Here is a 19,780-nt window from a genome sequence, read left to right as displayed (position 1 = left end):
TCATGAAGAATGTTGTGCTTCATAATTGTGTTTAACTGTTAGATTAAAGACAATGAAGAAATAAAGAATAGATTTTATCTGATATTTTAAGCAACTGCAAGTAGGGTTCTTTACAAAACCAAATAGCTCTCATGCTGCTTAATCACATGTATTAGAAATAATATTTTATTAAGCCAGCTCTGAAAAATATAAACGACACAGTCCTTCCTAATATGTAACAATTTTATACGTTGAAAGTCGATTTTTTTTCAAACGGAGCTCGGTGGAGCAAAGCTGTGTACAGAATACAAATTGCTTCTGTATAATCTGCGAGACTGGCTGAAAAAATACCTGGAAGATATGAAATAATTTAAGAAACGATTCTGCACGTTTATAGAAAAATAAAATCTTCTGCATATCTTTTGTTGAACCTGCTCTATATTAATTTGCTGAGGTTGTATAACATTTTAAATAATCTGTTCGGTTATAGATGTCACGGTTCTGTTCAGAGTCCCAAGGGTTTTCTAATCGATCACATTCGTAACAATTTGGACTCGAATTATAGAACAATGACTAACAAGATGCTGCTTAATGTATAAAATGGCGAGCTTTCATTTTCTCCAAATATCTGCTGAAAGAAAACATCTTCAATGTTAAAGGTGCAGGAAGAACATTCACTGCAGCTGGCGAGATCTAGTTTGGAATTCTCACTGAACTATTTTTGTGTCTCGCAGATAGTGATGCAATACGAAATAAACTAGCCGTATTGTTTCTGTTACACATTGAATTTACTTATGGCCTACACAAATGTTACATGAAACGTAGAATGTCATGGTAAGGTTTAAAGAGAGAGAGCGAGAAGACTGAAATCATAAACAGTGTAAGATAGGATCCCAAATCCCCATATTCACAGCAATAAAGATTGAATAAATATCAAACACGACACGGGGCAGGCTCACCCCAAAAAGCTGAGATGAAGAATGTTTACACTGAAGATTGAAAATAAGTGCTATACACCTATAAATAATCAGAGTTTCTTTAAAAAGAAAAAGTCTGGCGCATTATGACCTTTTCCACCAACTTCAGTTTAATGGATAATTTTAAAACTATTTTTAATAAGAGAAAAATATAAAGATTTGGAAATTCTTCGAAGTTAACGAGGTAGAGCATCACCGCGAGTGCAAGCTTTTTCTGCTATAAATTTTCAATAAAATCTGCAACTGACAAGAATAACAAACAGAACACCGAGAAAAAAGACTTGCCAAGTTGTACATGAAACTGTTTGGGAATGGATTACGGCCGACAGAGGACTTTTTATTAATGTTGCTTCTCATTACAAATCGACATTTTATTCATATAGAATTATTTTAAAAGTTCAATCAATGGTCACATTAACTCATGAAAGAAGATTAAAATGCACATCGTCAGGCACTGTTAACGGCTAGGAAAGTCTAAAACCAGTGTTGAAATAACATTACTTGGGGTTTCCTAGTCTTAAACAACGTAAAGAGAAACTGGTAGTGCCACGTCAATTAGTAGGGCAAAAATAAACTTCGCAGTATATAAATCATCGAATTTTTGCTTAAAATGCTGCACTATAAAAATACAGACCCGCAGTTCTAATGGTAGCATAAGTTACGTTGTGGATCACAGTGAAAATCTTTGACTTTGAAAATAAAATTATGACGACCACGTACCTGAACTCTTAAAGATGAAGTTAACAACATTTCAGTTACTTTAATATTAGTTTGGATCAGAAAGTGCACAAAGGTGTATATTTTGTACTGAATGCTATCTTTATTCTGTGATTCACTTAGTCTAAACTGTTGAATCTAACTTTGTTTTTTAAATTTTATTGCAGATCTGACAGAATGGAGGAGGCGCTTCAGTAAGTAGCTATGTGTTATTTCTTAACAATATGGACAATAGTTGGAAGCGGTTGGTTGTTTCGAATGTGGTTTGTATGGAAAATTAGATGGTCAGATTGTGGGTCTAAAGGGAGCAGTAGCTTGGATTCTGAAATGATTCTAATAGTAATTGTTGTGTGCAGCTTGCGTTCTTTGTGATTCTCTGTTTAATTTGTATAATGATGTGGGAGAAATGATGTTGTTACATTCAATTTCCCTGAAAGGAATAGGATCCTTATAGGTGCAGAGTAAAATCAGTTAAAATATAATTGTGCTTAACTCTAATTAACTAAGACAGTGTAGATCCAGGGTCAGATTTAGCTGGCTTGTTATTTTGAACTGGCAATGCACAACACAGCGCCTCCCAGTGCAAGGCTGTATCTCTAAAAGGTCATTTGGAGGAAAGTTATTGTTCCGGTTTCAACAACATCTGTAAAAACGCTTTGGCGAATGACGTGGCAATAATTATAGTAGATATTTAAAGTGTACTCTTAATGAGTCAACAGAGGCATGTTGGATAAAGCAAATATTAAAGCTCTCCAGATATTACAGCCACTGTAAACATGTAGGCCAAAAATCAAGCCTTGTGGCTGCCACAGCATCAAATGAACTATTCGTTTAACTAAAGCACGGTGTTTCTTTTCTTGTATTATCTATTGGCTAGGCTTGCCTTTTATGATTTCATAGTGATTTTTGTAAAGGTTGGCCAGGTCGTTGGTAGAATAATTATTCATTAAAAGCATATATTACTTATTGTAAAATTTCGTTACTTTTTAAATGGGAGCATTTTTCAGTAGTTTCTTGTCGTTTGTTAACTATGAAAGATACAGTAAATGAAATGCTTTATTAATAGGTACACGAGGATAATTTGACGCTATTATTTTAAAATTGTACATTTAAGGGAAAGCTAGCAATATCAAAGTAACCAAAACCGAGAATGTCACACGTCAAATTAGAAAGGTTCAACCCTTACCATTTCAAAGGGACTGTAAAACATCGATTTGGATTACTATTTGGCTATCACAAGCCAATAATACAAATGTTCAGATTCTGTCTTCTCTACACCAGGGACTGTACATGTTTCTTTCACCTTAGGTCTGCTATTGCTCCTTCACTTCAGATCATTAGAATCACTGCTAGGTTGTCAAATGCAAACATTCACAGATACTAGTCTATCTTTATACACAATATCCAACACTATTGTCCTCCAAGCAATAGCATACTATGCCACGAGATAAATGTCAAACAAGGACTCACTTTAAATAGATCCAGATAATGTTTAACCGGTATTCGCAAAGCAATGGACCAGCGCCATGGATCCTTCGTTTCAGCACTAAGTTTTACAATGTGAATCTTTAGGCGTTGATAAATAATCAAGGGCAATTGCTACTGAAAAGCAAAACAGTCTTGCTTATACTGAGCGGACTTCTGCAAGAAAATGGCTTTCTGGGTCACTAGAAAGGTGAACTTTTTAAAAATTCAATTTTGTTTTTAAAATCGTTGTTTTTATACGTAGGAAAGCCCTTAGCAGACTGATGACAATAATAGCTTTCACTGAACCACTGAATCTATGAATAAATATAGGGTTCACTTCCCAAACACTTACTTTGCATTGACATTCTCTAGGTCAAAATCTGCTAGATCAAAAGTCGCAGCACTTGTGTGGGCAGTTAGAAAAAGAGGTGAATTTTAATCGGGTTTGTTCATCAATAACTCTTTGGCATTGACCTGTCTGAACGAGTCGAGCAGTAAGGTGAAATGCAGGTCACAGCGTCTAACAAATATTAAAATGTGTAGCACCAATCAGCTTCACAATGTGCGATAATTTGAACTGTAAAGAGATTTGGCTTTCGAATTATCGGATGATGTAACGATATCTGGTATTTTCTTTGCAAAAAGGCTTTTAAAAGCAGAATTCACTGCTGGTGCTTTCGTTGGCGCCATTGGTTGTCGAAAACTGTTTAGCTCTTTTCTTTCCTAATGCACTGGGGTAAACGAAAAAAAAATCACAGGTAAATCAGATCAAACTTTTAGCGACGTTATGGATGTTTTACAAAAGTAAAATAATCAAAACATCAACTTACTGAGATATTAAATATAAGATTGAACATTTGTAGAGGATTAGTTTGGCTGCTCTGCAATAAAACGTAGATAACCCGAAACCTTTGTCTGTCGTACTCGACAGAAACAGCAGAGAAATAAATAAGTGAAGATACCGTTTACTGTCAAAAAGTCCAGCTTCAGTGTTACATTGTTAATCAATTCATCTCAAAGCATTGAAGTGTAATCTTTGTATTGTCGAACAAACTTACTCATTTTCGTTGGCGTACGTTTATAATTGTTCTCAGCCTGCCTCTCGTGTGTCTGTTTTTTTTAACTAGCGAGATAAGGATAGAATTACTGTAAGCTTAGCTGAACAGTTAGTTCGGAAAGGTTCACACGCTTAGAAAAGGTTCAGCGTGTGGCGGTCGCTAAAGTGAAAATTATAATGCAACTTTCCGAGGTGTTTGTAAATGATTTCAGCCTGACCCCGTGCCCTTCAGCCTTTAACACACAACGCGGTGGCACTGCAGGGACAGTGGGGACAGCAAAGTAAGGAACCTGCAATGCACTAGAGTTTAGAAACCACCTTAGACATGTTCGAGGCAAAGGGAATCCTGATTAGCTGGCAGATTAAATTGTATGTTTTTGTCCCTGCATATGACAATCCAATTGACTGGTGGTATAATGAGATTTTGAAGCATACTGTCGACAGTATTATTTGATCCAGCTCCTAGGAAATGGGAGAGATTAGAATAGAACAAACAATCGTTATTTTCCTGGGCTGCTATCATTTTATGAAAATAACAATGAGTGGAAAACGCTTTGGAATAAACCAATATTTGTGCTATCATGTATAAATTGTATTTGATTAGATTTAGGAATTGTTTAGGCCGGGTGATATTTGTTATAACATCCTGCGGTTTGTTAGTGGTGAGTTCAAATTATTAGCATCTGGAGCAATTATTGATTCACGCTGGGGCACTTAGTAATGTTAGCTGGAGCGGATCGGTACAAACTGTTTCCTATAAAATCTCTGTGAAATACGAAGGGTTCATAAACACAGTAACAAATAGTAACTTCTGCCTTGTAGACTGTATGCACAAACCAGCTCTGCATGCTGATCCATGTTGCTCCCACTGCCGAACAATGCAAATATAAATGTTTGCTACCACCTACCAGCTATAAGGAAACGACTTCTATTATTTTTCAATGGCCAAACAATTACATTATTTAACAAACGCTTTGCCTGGATTTTATTTTCTTATTTATTAATATTGCACGTCATTAACTCTTTGGGGCTAGCTTGGAACTGCAGCTTTTTAAACTACTTTTCCATTTTGGAATTAGTCGCCGAATTGGTTTGTAACCCGTCGTCTATATATACCCTGTAGAACCGAATTTGTGTGATGATTCGGTCACAGATTCGTTTCTAGGGGAGTATATGGTCGATGCCAACACTACGAAAATCAGCAATTTGCTCTTCGTGGCTTTTACAGCTTAGACTGATTTAGTTCTAAGTAACACTCAATGATTTGCTGAGGAATGGCCTGTTTTTATTTTGAATCCAGTCTTCATTATTGAGCAGAAGACTTTTAAATCCCGCCGCTCAGAATTGAATGGCTTATTTCAGCTATCCTTTGCAATCTAAATATGATGCTTAACGTGTTGATTTACTGAGCAGTAGTGAGAATGTAGTCGTTTCGAAACTTCTGGATTTACTCTCCGGAAATATAAGATTACTGAAACTTAAGTATTTCTTTCTGAATGCTGCCTGTTTCCATGGCGATGGCGATAAATTATCTACAAAGATTGGCTTACGGTTTTGTACCGCGTTTGACCAACTTACGTTGCTTCTGAATTAAATCGAACTAGATAACGTCTTTGCTCGAAACTTACAAACCGAATTGTACATGTTACAGATAAAAGAGTTAGAAATGCGTTATTGCGTTAGTTTAAAGAGATAATAGGTGGTAAGATCTGAGAAGAGGAAAACGAATTGTGAAGAGATTGGAACATAAACGTTTGCAAATGAGAGGCAAGGCCAACAGATATAAAACTTATATTCTACTCTTCCAAATTATTGAACTTTCAGAGCAAAGTATTTTTGACCTTACAATGTCCTTAAGCAACACGTGTAAAGTGCTCTGTGTGACCCTGAATGCCTTGTTCTGACTTTATCGGGAGTAGACCATGTTTGCCTTTGAATAACTTTGTCCAAAAGACCTTTCTGCATCTGTAATGGCTGTAATTATTTTCCTCAGCTCCGTTATTCCTTTTTGTGGCTAACGGGATACTTCCTTTGTCACCCTGCGTACGTTGGATTGCCAGCCGTCTCTCCAAGTACCCTCGCTATTGTCATACTGCTCTCGGGCGAAAACAACAACAAAAACATACAAACAGGCCGAATGCCTTCTCTAGCCTTGATTTATGTGAAAAGCGGCAAGGAATGGTGGAAAATTCTCTTTGGACAAAAGAGCAAATTACCTGGGCAATATTCGAGCGCTCAGTGAGTGATCATTATTCTCTCCAAATGGAAACCGCTATTATACTCATTTTCCGGAAACTAATTCGAATATTTAGTGACCTCTGGAAAAAATTAAAGACGTTGCCGTTTTTATTTTATTTTTTAAATCATGGTTTTCTGGACGAAGTTTGTAAAAAATTGTCATTAGCTGTTTCCTTATCCGGGAATCGGGCCCGACCCTGCCATTGGCTCGTACAGTCACATGGGTGACTAACTTTATTCAGTTGACAGCAAGTAGGAGGGCTTTATGGAACGGGAAAAAAGACAACTCGAGAAAAATTAGTATTTTCCACCTTCAGAAATTAATGACCATGAGTTCGTATTTGATGAACTCTAAATATGTGGATCCCAAATTTCCTCCTTGCGAGGAATACTCGCAAAATAACTACATACCTGACCAATGCTCAGAGTATTACAGCCAGTCGCAGGACTCCGATTTTCAGCACCAAGGAATCTATCCACGGTCAAACTACAGCGGCCAGTCGTACAGCTGCAGCAACGCTCGGGGCTCTCCAGTGCAGCAGAGGGGTCATGTGCAGGCACAGCCCGCTCCTGAGAACCACCTCACAGGGCAGGGGGAGCCCGTTGCACCGCTCCAAGTGTCCATAGCCCGGCCTTGCAGCCAGCAGCAACATAATGCAAAGAACCAAAACGGCACAGCAACCAAACAGCCAGCAGTGGTTTATCCTTGGATGAAGAAAATCCACGTTAACACGGGTAAGGTCCACTTTTTGGTGTCCCCCCACCCCCCTGCATCGCCACCCCTGGCAAATATTTGTGACCCATTGGTATCGGTCTACCGTAAATAACTCCTTCAAAGGAGGATTTATGAGCGGTTTTTAAAAAGACCGGCAATTACACCCATCATAAATTTTTATTGCTGAGGAAATAGGCCGCTGGCCATGTGGCTGGCTCCATGTGAAAACTCGAGCCTGAGAGTAACAGGGACATGTTATATCTCCGATTCGGAAAGAACTTTAAAGTGGTCCTTAGTAATAATATATATTTGAACTTCTTACCAGGGGTACTGTTACAGTGCAGTGTAACAGCAGACGTTGCTTTTAGGGCTGCACAGTGGAAACGGCTGACAAACTTTAGGTTCAGATTTGAATGGTTTTTGAATTGTTTTGTTTTTCAGTGAATCCTAATTACACTGGAGGGGAACCAAAACGTTCACGAACTGCCTACACAAGGCAGCAGGTTTTAGAACTGGAAAAGGAATTCCATTTTAACAGGTATCTGACAAGACGACGTCGTATTGAAATAGCCCACACTTTATGTCTTTCCGAACGCCAGATCAAAATTTGGTTTCAGAACAGAAGAATGAAGTGGAAAAAAGATCACAAACTGCCCAACACTAAGACCAGATCGTCTAGTTCTTCTGCTTCCAATCAACAGTCACAAACTGTTTCCAAGGACCAACAAACAGACCTCACAAGTTTATAGAAGGAAATCTTATGTGGCTCTTTAAGTGTATATAATGAGACATTTCCAGGCAGAAATTGCATGTACCGATAACATGGCTTGTAGGTGCTTTCCTGCTGATTTTTCATGGCATTGAAGGGACCTTATCTTATGCCGTCACCTTGTTCTTAAATGTAGGAAATGAAACAAAAAGGAGTAAGTCACCTTAGCTGCAGCTGAAACGATTGCAAATCTAGTCAGTGGCTATTCTTACCATACAGCACACCTTAGTAACCTTAACAAGTACGAGGCACTAAGTCGTGAAGACATGGTGAGGTGTACACTCCAGGTACATGTGTAGTCTGCTAGCATGAAAATGAAAGGCTGCGACGCTTGTTCATGGTCTTTTTATTTTATAATGAAGGCTGAGTGATTTGTTGTGGGGATTTCTTATTTCCACAACTATTTTTGCTTGTAATGTGTATTTTTGCGATTCCATCTCTTTGTGTATATTGTGTTGATATTCGAGATTTATAGTGATCAGGAATTAGACAGTGTTTTGTGGTTTCTTTATTTAAAATGAGAAAATGGTATTTGTAATTGTGCTGCTGGATGGATTATTGTTACAAGTCTACAATGCAAGATTGCATTCGTTTTTATGTTCAAGAACGATACCAAAATTCGTGCGCACTACTAAAGTTCAAAAATAAATTTAGTAGTAACAAGCTGAATAGCGTGAGTAGTTTTCCTTTTTGGTATCTGGTATGTATATTCTTATATATGACTACAGCTCATGTTGCGATGCTGTCGTGAACAAATGCCATGAAAAGAGACCCTACATATCATCGTTTTCTGTAAGAATGCAAATTTCCAAAAATCCAGTGATCTGCTGTTCAATATCAAATATCCGAAGACAGCAACCGACGTTGTCTAAAGCAAGATTTCTGAAAGAGAAATGTGCTTAGTGGAATATTGCAAAAGTACTTTGTGTTCAGGGCGCTTGTTAAACTCTGTTTCTCGGTTTGTTGGTTGATAAATGAGTAAGCTGGTTACACCAATCTGTGAACGTTTAGTATTACAAGTGGGAATGTGTTTCCTTTCGATTTTTTCCAGAACGGATGAGCGAACAACAATACGACACGGTGCACAGTTTAGAAACAGAAAACGGTCTACACAGTGTATATTTTGTTTTGTGAAGAGCCCTTTTCGTTTTTCCAACCTATTAATCTGTAAAGACACACTGGTGGTTGATTTAGAGGGGCAAGGACAATAGCCGAGAGTCTCTTCAATTAGGTAATTTACACCTAAACACAAATTGCTGAAGATTCTTGTTTCTGGCAGTTTTAAGGAAGCTAATGTTATGTTACAACCAGACAAAACGAGTCAGAACTTCCTGAAATACAAGATTCTATGTGCTGTGCCAACATTCTCACGATATCAATCAGTGGCACATTGGTATGTAATGGAGATTTCGCACTCAGTTCCTTTATGCAAAGCTTTAAAACGGTCATTCATTGCAGGATATCCAGATGTTTTAAACGGAATAAAGTCCCCGTTGTGTTACAAAGGAAGAGCTAAATAGATATTACAACATACCGACTTACTGTTTCCATGATACTGTTAACCCCATAAACTAAATATATAATTATAAATGTAATTCTCACAAAGCCTTTCTGGGTTCATTTAATGTGCGTTTTTTGAGGAAATAGCCAATCTTTGGAAGTACAGCCTCCTCACCATGAAGCGCTTTCCCCTAATTTATGATAGACATGAAAGCAAAGATTGGGGAACGATGTTGTATTTAATTGTGTGATTACAATTGACGGTTATCGGCCCACGCATTTTTAAAACCACGAACTAAATAGGAGTATTAAATTTAGGCCGTTTTATTTCTTTCACCTGCAAAATTAGAGTTTTATAAAAAGATGACGTGTATCCAAAATATTGCCTCAAAATAATTAAAGCTATTGGTAGAAAATGAATGCAAAGGGAAAAAGTCCGGAGGGGTTCGTGTTAATGTTCTATCTAATCCACTAAAAGGAAACCGAGCCAAACCAACACTCAGGAAATCATTATTTGCAATCACACAGCAATTTAGATGGCAATGCCAACATCCCGTCAAGATACAAGAAGTTAAGAAAATTTATTTCCCAGGAATTTCGATGTTCAACCCGTTTTTGCAGCATTCAGTAACAAAAGTAAGTTGGCGGTGCAGCTCTTTTTCCTGTCCCTTCCCTGCCCTGCAAGCTTGCAGCTGGCTTAGCTGGACATGGTCTGTTTGAAAAGGCGAATTCCACGATTCTTTGTTCTTTATAGGGTAAGCCATGTAGTTCTCAGACTTGCACATGACATTACTATAATATATCCACGTCTTGATATTATAAATGAGTGATATTCTCTATACCATTTAAATCATTGTCTCCAGTACAAAACGCTAAGGTTCACGCGTAGCAAAGATGTCCTTTTCTGACGCCTTCATGTTGAGAAGCTGAAAAGGTATTTTACTGAAGTTCGGCTAAACTGTAGAAACAGGTTCACCAAGAGGACAAATTTTCTATTCGATTAGCTGTATTTCAGCCTGGAGGACTGACCTCTAAACCCTTGACCTTTTGGACTAAATCCTACCCTTCGCCTTTTCTATGTGTTTTAACACAGACACCATCTAGTTAAAGCCAGTTGAAATAGGTTCTCACGTATGAACTACTCCAATTTCTGCATGTGGCAACTTCTGCATCCATTTGCAAGAGATGCGGATTTTTGTAGAATGCGTGGCGTCACCAAGCTCCACTTTTCCCCGGTCCCCGCACTTTTACACTTTATCTCTGATGACAGAACATAGAAGTTGTTGATTTACTCGGCTTCAAACTTTGCTCATTTTCAACTCAATGTGCTCCCGCTTCCCTTTCTTTGCTGCTTGAATAAAGGAAACGTTCAGAAACACTCACAGGCATTCATCTTTCAACATTTGCATTAAGATCCCCACTAAATTCTTTCTGCACAAATTGGCCATAAAATATAGTTTTGCCACATTTATTTATATGCTTAAAATACTCGAAATCATGTTACAACGGTTGACGTTTGTATAGAATAATAATACATGTTGTTTATCAATCCAGAATTGAAACCTATTCATGCCACCGAAATTCGATGGTAAAATACCCAACAAAACAATGAATATTCCAAAATAAAAGATTTCGAGTTTTGCAGTTGTAAATAATTCTATTCTCAAGCACCGTTGCATCCATATTATGGATAAAGTCCGCATAATTTCGTCATTATTCATTTTTTAATTAAAGAAGACACATTTCGACACCGAGTGGACACAGCACCCTATTGTGTAGGTGTTTCGGTCTGGCCCGTGTTAATGCTAAGCTATAACTCATAACCACCCCACCCCCTAAAAAAATCTGCATCGTCTTCTATGAAGGTTGAGTACAATGGAGCCCCCTTTTTGTTTTATGACTACGCAGAAAAAGTGAAACTAAACGAACTTTTTAAATATTTTCGTAAAGCAGTCTAAATCTGAAACTGAGACCCAATGTACGCAAACAACTAGAATAAGTAATAATTAATCAGCAGCATGTGCTGTCTTTTCTAAGATACAATCTAAATTGTGTGAACATATATATGTTAAAAGAGGCTGCAAGCAGTATCTGACTTTGACTTTTGTGCAACACCTATCTCCTTGAAAAGCAGCCTACTTTTAACCGCAGTTACCACCAAGGTCAATTGATAACGTCTCACATTCATTTAGCCAAGTAATTTATCAATATTTAACCTATGCAGCCACACGTATTAGTGTAGGCACTGGTTACAATTTATAATTCAAATGTTTTAAATTTAGAAGCTTAATTATTTTCAGGTTCTTTCACTATATCATTTGTCATATAAATATCGAATACACAAACATGAGAACTATAGAACATAAAAGTCAACAACATCATGATTTCTGAACTGTTATATCATTCAAAATTCATAACGTCACATATGATCTCAATCACAATCAATCAACTTGCATATTTATATCTATGGCCGCATAGCACAGCTCCCACAACCACATATAACCCTATATCTAGCTGTGCACAGTTTGTATGCATAGAAGTATTTTTTCTATACCCGCATGTTTTTGTGTGTATGCATATATGTACATATGTGTGTATGCATGTGTATACGTGTGGATGTGCTCGTATATATGTATAGATGTATGTATGTATGAGTGTTTATATATACATAATGTGTGTATGCGATAATGTATATGTGTACTTACTGTACACGCATGTAATTATGTCTATGCGCATCCAAGGGGTTAATACATACATAAAATGTCCCACCTTTAATTATTTGACCTTCTTAAATATGAAACAATCTTAATATTTGGTTTAATTGAATGGGTTTTAACAAACTTAAACTTAAACGAGTAATGTTCACTGTCTTTTTATTCTTGTATATATATCGCCCCGTTACTTCGCTTCTAGTCTGGAAAGAGAAACAGCTGAAAGGAAGGCAAAGAGTCAATACGACCATGCCATAGGCTGGTCATTCAAAGTGGGACAAAAGCTGATGCAGCCCAACGCTTCTAAACAGCCATATTTGTTAGTCTTTCCCCTTTAGAATTTTAAAACATATTTACCAACCTAATATTTCTCAAATGATAAAGACTTTTACATTTTATGATTATGTCCAGAAGAGGTGGTGAGATTCTATGTATCCTTTTATATTTGATTCGGCCACGTGATTTACTAAATAATTAATGCAGTACGTCCCGAAAGAAACACGGCGTCGTCATTAATCGGCCAAGCAAAGGACTCTATCACACTTGAAAAGTGAACAGATCCCAAGAATATTATATACAAATGGTCCGCTATCACACTTTGCTGTTGTAGTTCGTTGCCAGAAACTGAAAAATGGAAGCTTGGTAGGTAAACAATTTTAGTTTTGTTTCTGGTAAGATAGCAAATGAATGTAACTGTCATATATATTTGATGAATAGCGCCCTTTGCTTCTTACTATGTGCTACCAGGCGACAGTCATAAGTTGTAGTAGGCAGATATACTGACCTTCTTTTCGGATTAGCTTTAACATTTTGGAGCAACTATGATAAACTTCAGCTGCAAAAAAATTGTACCGGCTGCATTTTGGAGGTGGGGGGTAAACGTTAGTAAGACTGCGATGGGATTATTATTAAGGCGTAGTTGTGTGTCATGAAATGGCGTAGATTTTACGGTTTAGTTGTGCTTTATTGCAAACAATGCCGGCTGTCATGGCATCTGCTGCCTATTTGCACACAGCGAAATAGAGGCCTGAGCTTATGTTGAATACCACGAGTCATATATTTTGTTTTCTTTGAGACGTAATGGAAAGTCTGTAAATGAGATTCACGCAGAACAATTGCAGGTACTTACGTATACAGAAAATATATTCATGGGCGTTTGGTGCTTTATTTTTTTAGTCGATGTTTTGCTTTAAAAGATGGAATAAATGACTCCTTTGAACCTACAGAGTTTTTTTTTACAGTAAATGAGTATTTATTTCCTACAGTAGTCGGTTAAATGAGTATCCACATAACTAGAAGTGTGTGTTTGACTCATTTAAAGAATACATGCTAGAGATTGGTGCCCAGAACAAGAACACGCTGTATTTTCACTATTGGTACATTTTATAAGGTAATGAAATGACACAATTCTGATTTGCTGAATCTATGTTAGTGCGACAATACTAGGGAACCGTATTAAAGAATGCCTCACATATACATTATAGATAACACAATGCAGTAAAGTGCAAGCATGATCTGGCTCTTTATTATTGGCATTTTTACAGTGATGTGCAAAAGTTTTATTATTAGGGCAAAAATTAAAAGCAAATGGTCAGTAAACATTTTCATTTGTAACATTGAACAGGAATGTAAAACCTTATTGTAAAGAAAAGGGTGAGGACTCTGCATTCCAAAAGCATCATAATTGAAGTAGCAAAGAGTGTAATAGCATTATAAACCAATAAATATTCTTCAATAACTGTAAATTACAGTGTAGGGTTTTAGTGGCATATCATGACAGCTCTGTTCCTAAACCTCTCTCTAAAGGTGTAATTAAACTGTATAAATTACTGTGGTAAATACAGATGTCTTTGAAAAAGGATTTTATTAAGTTGGTTGGAGATATTTTACAATATGAACCTCGGCATTTATTGCTTCCGTTGCTTTTGTCACAGAACACTTCTGGAAATTGAATATGTGCTGTCGTCACGTGTGTAAAGTCGACGTTCGTTTCCTTTTTTAATAAATTATGCATTAAAACAATAACCTATTAATTCAGTTATTCGCCGATGACAAATGCAGCGCTGTTTTACTGATGACAAAGCTGCGGTTGTGGCGCCAAGTTGCTATTTTTCCGACTCTCACTTCAACTCAGTATCATCTACCGTTAAATTCTAATCCAGCAAAGAACCAGGCAGACAAGAATCAATGAAAACGCTTTAATTACAACTTTTTCATTAAATCGAAATAAAGTATTATGGTGTGGGGGGTCAACAATTTCCAACCCTGCTATAAATCACTACTAGTAATTCCTGAAAGGGTGCAAGGCTGCCGAGGCCAGGCGAAGATTGTAAATCTCTCCCTTTTATTGCTCTATGAACATATGCTGCGGTCGAAGACGTCTTCGGATCCCTATTTGATTATATTCCCCGTAAAGCCGAGTTCCCACAGTGGCAAGCATTAGCACGTAGTTGCTTCATCTTACACTCCTCATAAAATTATCAGCGAAGGCATAACTTGCCGTAATAAAATGGTATATTTACACTTTTGGGATCAACAATATTTTAACAGGAACTACTTCAAAGTCACAAATATGGATACATTAAACCACACAAAAGATTTATTCTCTTTACAAAATCCCATAACACAATCATCAGTAGGCAGAGATTCGAACTTACTCAACATAGTTTTTGAACGAACGTAATGCTTTAGCTGAACAGTGAGATGTAACTGTTTTTTTAAATAATTTATAATGCAGTAATTGCAAAGCAATATTTCTATAACGACCATACAGAGCCACAAAGGGTAAAGTAATTTAGATAAATGTTGCATTAAGCCAGCGCTAGGTGCAATAAGGTCATGCATTACTGTCAATAGAAATGTTTTTTATTGCTATTAAATTACAGACAAATGTTTCAGATATTAAAAACAGTTTGAAGTAGCATTTTACAGAAATATTAAGCAATTCGATAGAATGCAACTGAAAATTAATTTTCCATAACTAAAAACGTCGTATTTCAACAAAGCAATTGCGGGAAAAAACAAAATAAGAACGGAGACAGAATGAACCAATATCCAACGCCCGGTTTTGTGATACATTTGTATAACTAGAAGTTGCCACTGGTTCCTGTGATTTAAATTGCTTCACCTGAAAGAGAAAGGGAAAATCCCACATGAATTCCTAGCACACAGACATCAATTTCACTACATAAAACTACAGTTACGAACGATGATTAATTTGCCATCCCAGAAAAGAGGGGAGATTGAGTTTCACGGAAGTCTTATCTGTTGCAGAATTCTATATTTCTAACGGCGCCTCTCAACTGGTTCAAATTCTAATCAGGATAAAGAAAAAGTCCAATTCATTCGCGTATTTTAATGTGATCACTCCACAATATTTAACCTAAATATATGCTTGTTGTTGTTCCAATGCAGAATTCGTCGTTTTATTCGAAGCTTTTGTGTTGGTTTTGAGGCCAATTGATATATCTGGTTTGGAAAATACTAAAATATTTTAAACCGAATTAAGTATTTTATATAAATTCGTCGCCTTAGTTATACATATCTACAAATCTGATTCTACAAAAATAATACTTCTTTAGTTTTATTAAATAAATGAGTGTAATAATTAACTCAACACACCGCGAGGAATGATGATATACAATATACAACCCTAGAAGCTGTGAAATAGCAATAAAATACAAATCTATTGTTCAGATTAGTAAACGTGGTACTGTTCTGAAAGCCGGTACCAGTGAAGTCTAATCTCACAATGCTTTTTCAAGTACAGCACAGAATATTTAATTTTCACTCAGCTCCCCATTAGTGTTAATGTAAGAAGTGACTCAAAGCCCCAAACAATCCATATTAAAGAGATGTTAGTGAGGTAGCGCTGGCTCAACTTACTGGCTCAATCAGAACAATCTGGTAACACAGATCACGTGAACAAATATGCCTGTATCTTAAGGCAGCGCCTATATTTTCTGATTATAAAAGGTATCCGTTGCACTATAAAATTCATAAATTGCAACTTTTTAAAGGAATACCTACCGGTTTATAAATACCACTTCCTCGTTGGATGTTCGATTATAAAGTCTCGATTTAGATTTAAAGCTAAAGCATCTCTGTACGCCGTTTTTATTGGTAGTTATCCCTGAGACTGAAGCCATTTCTATCGGGAATACCGTCTGCATTTGGTATCGAAATGTCTGTAAAACCGCAAGATCTGGTTTAAGACAGCATTGTCTGCAGACAAACGGCAGAGGATATTATTCGCAGCTGCAGGCTAAGAGATTGAGTTTGAGAAGCACAGATTTATGATAAATTGACACACAGGTAAGCAATCGTATGATAAAATGCAACCTTTAGCAGTAGGTTTGCATAATGCCTTCAGCAAGAGAGCATATTTTTCATGCCAAATTGTATGAAATTCTGATACAAACTAGTGTATTGTTTCCATTTCAGCAGCAGATCAGAAAAATGATTTTGTAGCAAAGAATGGCGATTTATAAAGAACATCTTGCTGTTTCACGAAAGTGCGCAATTTGAGAAAGGTTAGATCAGACAAACCAGAGCAGTCCCAGATTTGTCTTGTGGCTGTATTTTAGCTGATTCTGCGGTTTTATGTAAAAGGAAAACGAAATAAAAAGGCATAGAAACCCAGGGAACTTTTCAAACTGTCACTAGCAAACTTAGATCGTAAATCACATTAATTTGTTGTCTCTAGCTTATCGTCAGGCTGCAGTCTTCTTTGATTTATGCGCTTCAGAAATATATTGCGGGCTAAAGTTATTGCAGCAGCCTGTATAAATTATTTCTCAATTAATGTTATTGTCGGTCAAGGAAAACAATTTGTGAATTTCTAGGAACTCAGTATATCCGTATTTTTAAATATATTAAATATAAAATATCGAATATTATTTTAACTCATAATAATCGTGTCAGAAGATAGTCTCGAGAATAGATTAAATTCAATATTCTTGTAGTTATGCCCTTCACTATTAACCAGCTTGTGTAGATGCTCAGAAACAAAATCATCCTGTTTTAATCATATTTCCTGGTGTCTAGGCGACGTTCCAGTGGAATTTAAATGTTAAATGTTAACTTAGTTATTTCTTTTCCAGTACCAGAAACGCGTTCACTTACTTTTATTAATTGCTATCCCGAATACAACTGTATTATGTTCCAATTTTAAAACACAAAACGCCTTATAATTCCTACGTTTAGACATAATATCTTAATGTCATTACAGTATATAAGATGTAGGTCTGATGTAGATAGAAAATAGGATCGGGAGTGTGATTGAAGTTGCTTTTTTTAATTCCATTTTTAAAGCCAATAGAACTATAGTATTATTCGTTGTAATTTTATTGTTAATAATAGAGGAAGTTTCGTTTTTTCTTAATGAAAATTTGTACACGTAAATTGTCCAAATCCATGTGTGTGTATGTGTATTTGGACATTTTCTCAGAATGTCCACAGGTATAAAAGTTGTTTCGCAACGTGCATATGTGCTTTGCTCGGTAAAAACTTTTGAGTCGAACATTTTTCATTGCTGCATGCCTCGAAGCTGCTGGGCTGCCATGTTAGTCAGCTGAATCCAATTACTGTGAGTAGCATTTCATTTTGCTCGATGGGGCCACTCACTTATAACTTCACCTAAAATTTCAATAAACCTCTCTACAGCTCACGTCATGGTAACTCGCAACATTCGCTTGATAGTGTGGCTTTAAAACTTTTCATCTCTGAATAAAGTCAAAACTTTTAAGGCACCACGTACAGTAACCGCCTTGGACAGATAGACAGACCCTGCTCCATTATGCTCTGGTAGACAGTAAAAGTAATAAACACGTAATCATTCCCAAGTTTTTCTGCCAACTCAGTTTAGCAATTTAGGAAAGTGACAAAGAAAGTTTTCAAAACTTTTCGACGTATTCATTCTGCTAACGGTTAGTCTGCTTATACGTGTTTAGGGTGGTAATATGAGAGCTCCCTTACACTGCTGCGAAATTAATAAGCAAGATGTTTCAAAACTTACCGTCCAGATCATAGCTGAGCACACTTAAGTTATCAATAACAGCTTGAAAGCAACCAAGTGTTTAAAGCTTGTCGACTGTACTCGCTTTCCTTGGAACGTAGCGACTTTACCCTGCAAATACTTTACTTACTTCCAGTGATTACAGAGAAATAAAAGCTTTTCAATTGACGTATGGCCACGTGAATACATTACACACATTATGGTGGGAGGCATTGGACCGAGGACCTGATGCCTTGCCGACTGTGATTTGAATCCTCTTCCAACTTCAAATTATATCGACACAAGTTGGTGAGACTAGTTTGTAAAGTGCTGCGCCTTAGTGGGATTAAAGAGGGATAGAAAAGCCATGGTGAAGTTATGTGCTGGGCTGTATTGTGAGGTAGTGGAGGCGCTTCCGTTGGTTGTTCATTAAGTGGTGAGTTATTGCTGTACAAGCCAAAGGTCATTTCAAAGGCTTATGACTCTTACATATTGTCAGCTAATGACCGCGATTTCTTTGTGCATTTGATCTGCCACTGTTGCTGTTTTTCTTAAATGTGTTTCCAAATTTTAAGCATGTGTTTTGAATTGATATAAAATTTACTAAAATACAGTTTATGCGCGACTTCAGCTTGCGTTCGCCTCTTCCACATTGATTTGGAGTTCGGAGCCTGTTTAGAGGCTCCAGCGATGCTGTATTATTGCATTTTAGTTACTTTTTGTATAACCAAGCTGTTTATTGCGCGTATTATGATCATGCCTAATCGATATAAAATAATACGTGATGTTTGGTATCCCAATGACAAAGCATAACCAACCGCCTGTCAATATAATACATTATTCATGAGTTTTATACATGGCGCCAGGCTCTTTCTTGCAAACCTCCATATTTGTATTGTTATGTTGGCTTGTTTCAAAATGTTCGACAACAGTGGTAGGTTTTCCTTAAACGCATATATTTAAACATCAACGAGAAAAGAAATAAATATTTATATTTTTATAAAGAAGAATGTTGATAGTGTCAGTTTACAGATAGTGGTTTGGAGCAGGTTCGAGGAAACCAAAAGGCTGCATGATATAAAATTGTGGTTCTTATTTAATGCTCCGTTCAGACCCAGCTTCCATTAAAAGGCCACCATAGAACGATGTATTTTCATACCAAGTGCAGTAGGCCCCAAAATATCATGCTCATTGGGTAATAAGTCCACCCTCGAGGCACATTTCTGGCACTTTAAATGAGAGTTTCGATATGAAATGCTCGGTGCTATTGATAGATTTATGTTACCGCAATAACAATTTGAATTATGAAAATAGCTTGAAATAAATGATTTGTTATTGTGTATTCAAATTATCGGGAGGCATTCTTTGTCAAATACTTCCAAAAGTAGCCAAATTACGTATTCTAATCATTACCAGAATGAAAGCTATTTAACCCGTTCTTTCGTTGTTTTTTGAATTCATTGACAATGCGGCTCGCATTCATTAAGCACACAACATTGCTATTCAGTAACATCGTGTTTCTAATTTCTGGAGGAAATAAAATGATGTCTAGTATTTTTTTTTAATTTAAATGTCAAATGCCATAGTTATTGGATTAAAGCCCACAAGGAAACATTGGTTTTTTTCCACACATTTTTAATGTAAATAATAAAGCC

General features: G+C 36.7%; 2 protein-coding genes and 1 long non-coding RNA gene across 5 annotated transcripts in view; 2 read left to right on the top strand and 1 right to left on the bottom strand.

Annotated features, from left to right (window-relative positions):
- Positions 1–19,780, top strand: part of hoxd3a (homeobox D3a) — a 37,928-nt gene that overhangs the window by 8,729 nt on the left and 9,419 nt on the right. For all 3 annotated transcript variants that reach the window (XM_085986100.1, XM_085986103.1, XM_085986101.1), the window contains exon 2: positions 1,841–1,867. The gene's annotated coding sequence lies outside the window, so the exon portion shown is untranslated. The remainder of the gene's footprint in view (positions 1–1,840; positions 1,868–19,780) is intronic.
- On the top strand, positions 6,444–8,588 carry hoxd4a (homeobox D4a). Its single transcript, XM_085986106.1, has 2 exons — positions 6,444–7,170; positions 7,592–8,588. The coding sequence occupies exons 1-2, from the start codon at positions 6,759–6,761 to the stop codon at positions 7,897–7,899; spliced, it is 720 nt and encodes a 239-aa protein (XP_085842232.1). The 5' UTR covers positions 6,444–6,758; the 3' UTR covers positions 7,900–8,588.
- On the bottom strand, positions 14,314–18,538 carry LOC147120325 (uncharacterized). Its single transcript, XR_015078167.1, has 2 exons — positions 18,147–18,538; positions 14,314–15,257 (listed from the first exon to the last, which is right to left on the bottom strand). It is a non-coding gene; the product is annotated as an uncharacterized LOC147120325 (long non-coding RNA).

The sequence above is a fragment of the Somniosus microcephalus genome, chromosome 4, assembly GCF_052327205.1.
Source record: "Somniosus microcephalus isolate GS21.2 chromosome 4, FLI_Smic_1.0, whole genome shotgun sequence".
Lineage (NCBI taxonomy): Eukaryota > Metazoa > Chordata > Chondrichthyes > Squaliformes > Somniosidae > Somniosus > Somniosus microcephalus.
Note: the sequence above shows the minus strand (reverse complement) of the source record. Positions and strands in the feature narration are given on the sequence as shown.